Below are 8,271 nucleotides of genomic sequence, written 5' to 3'. Positions count from 1 at the left end.
TCTTTATGTATTGATATGTGAATGCACTATGCAACAGAGGGAGGCTGTACTAAATCTTTTCTGTTGCCAGGAAGAGGATGATCCTTCTGATGTATCCCACTTATAGATAAGATATAGAGGATGGCTCTAGACTGTTCTCAATGGTAGCAGATGACAGAACGAGGAGTAATGGTCTCAAGTTGCAATGGGGGAGGTTTAGATTGGATATTAGGAAAAACTTTTTCACTAAGAGGGTGGTGAAACACTGGAATGCGTTACCTAGGGAGGTGGTAGAATCTCCTTCCTTACAGGTTTTTAAGGTCAGGCTTGACAAAGCCCTGGCTGGGATGATTTAACTGGGACTTGGTCCTGCTTTGAGCAGGGGGTTGGACTAGATGACCTTCTGGGGTCCCTTCCAACCCTGATATTCTATGATTCTATGATAAACCAGGAGACTTACCTGGCCTGGAGTTTATAAAACTTCAGAGACAATCACCCTGTGATGAGGATGGAGGAAACAGAGAACTCTCTACTCATAATGCCCTTGAAAAAGGCCCACATGAGTGCCAGGAGTGCTGGCTGGCAGATTTCAGCAGCAAGACATCCTGTTGTTGCTCAGTTCAGCTCCTACTAATGCAGTCAATAAAAATAAATGATTTCACGGAATTGAGAGAGAATCTAGCCAATCAAAATAAAAAATGCACCAAAAAAGGTACAAAAAGATGGCAACATGTTTAAGACAGATGCTGAAGTTTCCTTTGTATTTATCTATCAGAAATTACTCTCAAGACATACTCTACATGTTACTGGGATAAAGTTGTACAGTCTGGAGCATAACTAGTAATAGGGTAGGTTTCTATCCTATTTGGAGATCATCATAATCATTTTTTTCTCCCTGTGATCATTTGTATCTTTGCATGACCGTAAGCAAATCCTGCAGTCAGGATAAAAGACCCATTCCTGCAGAGTGCTGAGTGCATACCGAGACCTGCCGAGTGCCCACCCCTTCCAGTGCCACTTGGATGTTGATGTGACATCCCCCTTCACTTCCTCTCCTGAAACCAACCTGAGCTGAGGGCTCCCAGCACCTGTTGGAAGAGCTCAACACCTCACAGGATCAAGCCCAAAGTCTCTATTTCAGTAGACCTGCCACTGAAGTCATCTAGAGTTTTAATTGAGCAAGGGCTGAAGGATTTTGCCTTCATTTCGTACAAATGAAAAAAATATATCAACCCCTCCTTCCCACTGGGTATTTGAAAAAAGATTTGATTGTAGAGGACACAGATATTTATGATCCATGTAATAATCCCAAAGACGTGATGCAATCACAGTGATGATGGTATTCTTAGGTCACAATGGTAATGGTTACACTTAGAATGACCATGGAAAACTAGACACTGTATCTCACTTGTGGCTTGCAAAATGAGGTAATACTGGGAAAAAGGCAGGGCAAAGTGCTTTGCCTTGGAGGCCTGTTTATTTTCTGCCACTTCAATTTTAACTCCCCATTTCCCCAAGCAGTTATGGATGTGAGCTGGTGACCACTTAAGTGCTGGTGATCGAGATTGGTTTGTTTGTGTTTTCACTGTTAAGCTGTCAAAGCATTCACATCAAGGGACTGAAGGACAAAATGCAATAGTCACAAGTACCCGCATAAAAGGGACATTTTCATCCATGTCTATGCAAAAAAAAAAAAAAAAAAAAAGAAACAAACAAACCAAACCAAAACAAAAAGAACAGAAGAAGAGCTAGGCAATGGAATGAAATGACAGCCAGTAGTGCTATAGGAATTCTGAGAACCACTCCAGTCTTTCTAATCCTCAAACACTTCCAAGAACAAAGGGGGAAAGAGTTCCGTGGGGCATTCCACCTTCATGTGCAGGAAGCGGCTGGCGTGGCAGGCTCCAATCATTCGTAGATCTGTCACTTTCATCAGCAGTTTTGGCCAAAAGTGTGCAACGTGGTGTTTTCTGTAATTAATGTAGTGTTCAAAGGCCAGGAGGAAACCTTCTTGACATTTTTCTATCCTCTCAACACTGAGGAGACCTGGACGATCTGTACGTAAAAAGAAACAGGACGAATGCATTCATTTACAATAATAAATTCCTAATCACAATCAAGGGAGGAAGGACGGCCATGTAATAAAGGCACTGGACTGAGACTCAGGACACCTGTGTTCAAATCCTGGCTCTGTCATAGACTTCCCATGTGACCTTGCTCACTTAATCTCTCTGTACCTCAAAGATAGTAATGGTTCCTTCCTCCAACCCTCCAATGGTTCCTTCCTCCAACCCTTTATCTGTCTCATCCACTTAGAACATAAGTTATTCAGGCAGGTACAGTCTCTTATTATTGGAATGTTCATTGCATAATGGAGACCTGATCTCAGCTGGGGCCTCCAAGTGTTACTGTATTACAAATAATTATGAATAAAAACTTCCTTCATCAAAAATCCCGCCCCCGCACCTCTAAATTTCGATTCTCTCCTGTCTTTGTTTTCCCTTTCAATGGCAGCCCTACAACTGTGACCCAGGAAGCCCCCAATGCCAACGGGCAAGAAGGATACAGGAATGTCCTGATTCTGCTGTGTACATTCGAGTTCACCAAAGAACGTCACTTCAGATCTTAAATGAAACTCGAGTCACATGGTCTTTAATGACGTTGTGAAATGTATGCACAGATACTAGGTAAGGAGTTCTGTACAGATACTGAAGATACGCTTATCTGCAGTCTGCAGCAAGGTATTAGCCACCAGCAGAGATGAAAAAATTGGTTTTCTGTTAGACAAAGAGATGTTTATTCACTGGTCTCTCTGTCAGGATGTAAATCAAGCATTATAAACCAACACAATGGATGCCCATTTACATACGAAGTCAACGAAGAGAGGTGAAACCAATGGCGAAGCAGCAGAGACACAAAACAAGCCACAGCTGGTTAGCCTGTACTCTGACTACTGATAATGAACTTTGGGGATTTATGTAGAAGGCAAAGAAGACAGCCCCTCATCCTGCTGACTACATCACTGTGACAATTCTTGGGGTACCTAGGACTGTGAGTCACCTTGTTCCCCCTGCATCCAGTGTCAGGGAGTCTTGCTTGTGCTTAGCTGGATGTTAGTTTTCTAACATCACCAGCCTTGTAGCCCCCCAAGCACTCTCCTCTGTGCCATGCCAGCCCTTACTGTGCCTTACAGGTTAACAATAGGTGCACCCCAGTCCCCTAGACCCTTTGAAGCATTCCCCTGTGATATCCAGCCCCTGACTACTTACAGACATATTATGTCTGCTGTCCCAAAGGAACAATATGTACACCAGCTTATAAGATTCAGCTCAGGACCAGTATTTTACTTAACACCACAGCACTGAGATATATTTACAGTGAAAACAAGAATAAGTTTATTATCAAAGTCTAGAGATTCAGGAGATGGTGAGTAAGAATATTGGAAACACATGGTTACATAAAAAACAAAATCCTAACATGCTTTCTAGAGACTAAACTTAACTATCAGATTAACCTCCTATCTAACAAAGTTTATCTGACCCAAAGTCTTCTGCAGCTTTTCAACCAAGATTGGCTGAGATCTTGGGTTTACAGGCAGTGAGTTTACATTCATGAAAATGGGACGGAGGATCCCATGGGAAGGCACAAGGTGAGCAGGCCTCTAGGAACACCTATGAACTGCACTCAGTGGTGCTGGCAATTCAGCAGACAGTGCTCCTCCCTCCAAATCAGCACTGAAGCAATGCGCCAGCCTGGCTGTGAAAATGCTTCCTTTATGAGAAAACATTTAAAGGTCACTTTCAGGAAAGAAGTTCCTATGGAAATGCCTTCTGAAACAACTGTTTTACAAGCCAAGGCTTTGGAAAATAAACAGAGACCCAGACGTTTTCAGTGGAAATGTCAAATGAATGCAAATGATCAGGAAGGTCAATGTAAACCCCTGTCCTATGTATTGTTTACTACTCAGGGATTAAAGCACTCTCAACCCCTCCTCCCCCTCAAGTTGCCAGGTCTGTCATTGCCCAAGAACCACATTCTCAGTCCTGTATGTTACAGCACCCTGGGCTAGAGCAAAAGAGCACCTCGGGCTTGTCTTCAGTACGGGGTAAGTCGACCTAAGTTACGCTACTCCATGACGTAGCTTGAGTCGACATACTCCGGTGTCTTCACTGCGCTGCGTCGACAGGAGATGATCTCCGGTCGACTTCGCTTACTCTTCTCTGAGAGCTGGCATGCTGGCATGGACTGGAGAGCACTCTGCCATTGATTTAGCAGGTCTTCAGTAGACCTGCTAAATCGATCACAGCAGCATTGATCTCCCAGTAGTGAAGCCCAGCCCTTAGAGAATTTATCCTGAGGATGGCTGATGCTGAGCGCTCTATTTGTAAGCCAGGGAATGTTGGCCCAGACTCAGCTACATCACTGATCCATTTCCAGCAACCAATCCACCTCAGACCTCTACACTGTTTGCACGTGGTCTGAAACCAAGACCATTGTTATCTATCATAAAGGTTTTTTTGTGTGTGCTTATCCACATAGTTTCTAAGCCCCAATGTGATGCAGAAACCAAGAATTTCAGCTGCATCATTCTAGTGACGCCTTAGCCAGTGCTCCTATATTTAAAATACCCTCTGTTTTCTTTTAGAGAGAGATTTGCTGCAGATACAATGAACCAGAACTTCACACAGGGATGGTTATAAAAGCTCCAGTGGTGCCCAATATGTTCTCATTCTCACCTGATGACATGAGCAGCACAGCCTGGAGCAGGGCGACCTCTGTGTCATCCAGGTTAAATGAAGACAGCGACATGCCCAGGTCGAAGATGGCATCAGACACTACGCCGAGACCCCCGTTTTTCAGCTGGCCCCTTGTCACTGCCATCTCCCCATTTAGTGTTAAAGTCTCACTCTCAGGGTCGTAGCGCACTGCTGCTCGGAGGGACATAATCTCCATACAGCAGCCTTTCAAAAGGATTATCTGGTCTTCACATGGCAGCTGCAGAGATTACACATGATAATGAAACAGTCTGCACTAACTATGGTTTTCAAGCAAACTTAGTTTTGAAATACAATAAAATCCATGTTACTCTCAATAAACATCAAGGGCTGCTAAATACACTATTAACGCTGTTACACACCATACAGCTGGTAGACTAAATACTCCCAAGTATGAATGACACGCCCCAAAAGCTAACAACCCTGTGTAGTATATGCTTTGCCATCCCTCTGCGTGGGTTCATTCCACCCAATTTCTGTTGGAGATTAAGACACCATATCGTTATAATGAAGTACTAATGGGTTCGAATTTCAGAAGACCTCAGCTCCCGTTAAGGCACTAAAATGAAGGGATCAGATTTTCAGAAGTGCCGTTCTCAGTGGGGACTGCTGGGGGCTGAGCAGGTTTGAAAAGCTAGCCCAATACATTTTCATAATATCCCTTTCCATTTGAAAAGCATTTTGCAAGCTTTAATCGACAAATTAATACTATCAATTGTTTCTTTGGTTACAACAATACTGCACCTCTTACTTTTCTGACCTAGGAATAGGGGGGGAAATGATCACACATGGGAAGAACTATAATTGTGGGCTGATTTTTAGTAAAAGTAGTAAAACAAATATTGTCTCTGGAGAAGATTTTAAAAAATGCCTAAGTGATTGGGATTTGTGCTCTTTCTTCCCTTAATCACTTTTGAAATCTCCTCCTGTAATATTTTGGAAACCATCAAGTATCAGCATTTAATAAGAGACAATGAGCCAGATTCTGCTTTCAGCTTTAGAAATGTAACTCAGTAGCCTTTAGTGGCACTACTCCAATGTTATGCTGGTGTGACTGACAGCAGAATTTGGATCATTATCTTCAATGCATGTTGCAAGGCTCATCTTTTTCCCAGGGTTTGAAAATGGTAGGAGTGTAGGGAGTGAGAGGGAATTGTAATGCCAAAGATGGGGAACTATTTGAGCAGGATTTGCTGGAGGGTAGTTCCTGAATTATTGCACTTAGGTTGTATTTATACGTTATTTCTAAGGTGTCTGCATAATAGGAATAGGTGCCCTTTTTAGCATTTCTATAAAGCTATCTAGCTACATAAATAAATGATAATGAAAGAAGATTGAAATCTCCAAGACTGTTTTGAAGATGTCACTGTAAGTCAACATGAGCAGCTACCGTGACATACATAATCATGTGAAGATGAAGCTAAATCCTAATTGGGTTCTAGAATGAAGAAAATCTGTTTCATTTTGGGTTCATGTTAAGATATGATTTTTTTACTTTGAATCTCAAGTGAAGTAAACGTGTGTGGTTTTAGCAGTTGTGCACTCACTCGCATGATGATTACGTTTAATCTGGTAGAAAAACGTACAGCATGGATGATGGACAATTGGCTGACAGAGGCAAAAGCAGTGTTCTGTGGGAGAAGAGTTTTAAACATGGAGCCAGCGGAAAAGAGAAATTGACTAGGATTGCACAGTTATTTTTGATGTGTCGCCAGTGTCAGGTCTGAAATGTTAGATACATAAGGAAAACGACACCTTCCAGCCAGGGCAAGTCAGCTTCCTTCTGCATCAAGCTCAATGGTTGCACTTAGATGGGCTGAATGGGGAAATTGGCAGTTTAACTTCCCAAAGGAAGTGCTGCAGTCTGGCTGCTGAGATCCAGTAAGAGAGGAGAGAAGGTGAAAGAAAAAAAAAAGGAGAAAGGAAGCAATTATAAAAAGGTGGCAAATGGGAAACAAATGCAGAGAAAAAGGAGAGAGAGAAAGAAGTGGGGGGGAACAGAGGGGGAATAAAGAGAAAAATGAGAACTGTATGGAGAGACAAGGAAGGAGGAAAGAAACAGAGACAAAGAGAAAAAAGAATGGGATAGTGAGATACATAGCAAAAGAAGTCAATAGTGGGATATAACATGAGCAAATAACTCATTATTTTTTCCACTGATCTAATAAACATAAAGAAATTCCTTTACTTTCCCACCTCTCCCAGACCCCCCTTGTAACTTCTTTATGGTGCACCTTTTCCCATAATGCTGAAGGAAACACTGCACAGGCCATGGTTCAAGGGATACTGCTAGGTTAAATTGTGTCCAAAGTGTAGGCTTTGTAAAAAATAAGGTTTTACCAAACTGAAGACCAATAGAAATGGTTCCTTGACTTAATTTGTTTAAAAAATACCACAATTTTATTTTTCTTAAAGAAACAAACACCCTCAGTGCTTGCAGTAGCCTGCACACTGTAGCACACCATGGCTGGGTCTGGTGGAAGTTGAGAGGGCATTCTGGCAAGTTTTAGGGACTTGTTTCTTTTAGCCTTTTTCCCCCTTAAAAAGGCGAGAGAGATGGACATAGAAAATAACCTGTAATTCATCAGAAAGCATGTAACCTCCTGGCGGCTGGAGCCCAGCCCCCAACAATGAAAAATAATTCCTTGTCTATCACAAACATTCCCTTCCCCTACTCCCTCCCAGCTCTATTCTTCCCCTCTATACCTTCCCTGTCTCTACTCTTCTTTGCCTGTCCATTGCTCCCCTGTTTTAACCCTCTCCAGTTCTTCTTCTTTTCCATCCGTAATTGCTCCCCTATTTTCTCACCTATCTCCTTATTTCTGGACAGGACTTGGATCCTACCTCCGTATGCAATTAGCCAGCCTGACAGACCAGGTAGGATCCTGCCAGCCAGGGCCAAGACTGGCTTCCTCCTAGCCTGCATGGAGTCCGGGCTGTCCAGGCTACAGTTGATGTTGGCACTGGCATCAGGACTCTCATCTTCTAGCAGCAACACATGCCCACCAGAGACTGGGGCTGCAGCTCCAGTTGACTGTGAAGGATGAGCTCATCTCACTGGGCCCCTGCTGGCCACAGATATGATCTCGGCTGCTCACAATTTGATTTTGAGACTGAAATGACCTGAAACTGCATTGGCAAAACTCAGTACAGCCTTAGGCAAACTGGGACCGCTGACAACTGTGATACCATGCCACTAAACCATGAGCCTTTGAAACTGGAATGGTCTAGCAGCTGTGATGAATGTGATGGATGAAGTGAGCTGTAGCTCACGAAAGCTTATGCTCAAATAAATTTGCTAGTCTCTAAGGTGCACAAGTACTCCTTTTCTTTTTGTGAATACAGACTAACACGGCTGCTACTCTGAAACCAATAAAAATACAGTGTGTATCCCCTCTTGCAGCAGGCAGGGCACTGGGGAAAAGGGCCATAGTCCTTCCCTGCTCTGTCTCTTTTGCAGAGGTTAGCTGCACTGTCAGCTCTGGTCCCATGACAGCAGGGACTGTAATTGTGTCTG

General features: G+C 43.1%; 1 protein-coding gene across 3 annotated transcripts in view; it reads right to left on the bottom strand.

The window, feature by feature from the left end:
• Window positions 1-426: 426 nt before the first annotated feature.
• The window catches only part of THRB (thyroid hormone receptor beta), a 279,935-nt gene continuing 272,090 nt past the window's right edge, over window positions 427-8,271 (bottom strand). For all 3 annotated transcript variants that reach the window (XM_043540920.1, XM_037890412.2, XM_037890413.2), the window contains 2 exons: window positions 4,716-4,974; window positions 427-2,034 (listed from right to left, as the gene is read on the bottom strand). In XM_043540920.1, the coding sequence (XP_043396855.1) occupies window positions 1,793-2,034; window positions 4,716-4,974 (501 nt within the window). In that variant the 3' untranslated portion in view covers window positions 427-1,792. The remainder of the gene's footprint in view (window positions 2,035-4,715; window positions 4,975-8,271) is intronic.

The sequence above is a fragment of the Chelonia mydas genome, chromosome 2, assembly GCF_015237465.2.
Source record: "Chelonia mydas isolate rCheMyd1 chromosome 2, rCheMyd1.pri.v2, whole genome shotgun sequence".
Taxonomy (NCBI): domain Eukaryota; kingdom Metazoa; phylum Chordata; order Testudines; family Cheloniidae; genus Chelonia; species Chelonia mydas.
Note: the sequence above shows the minus strand (reverse complement) of the source record. Positions and strands in the feature narration are given on the sequence as shown.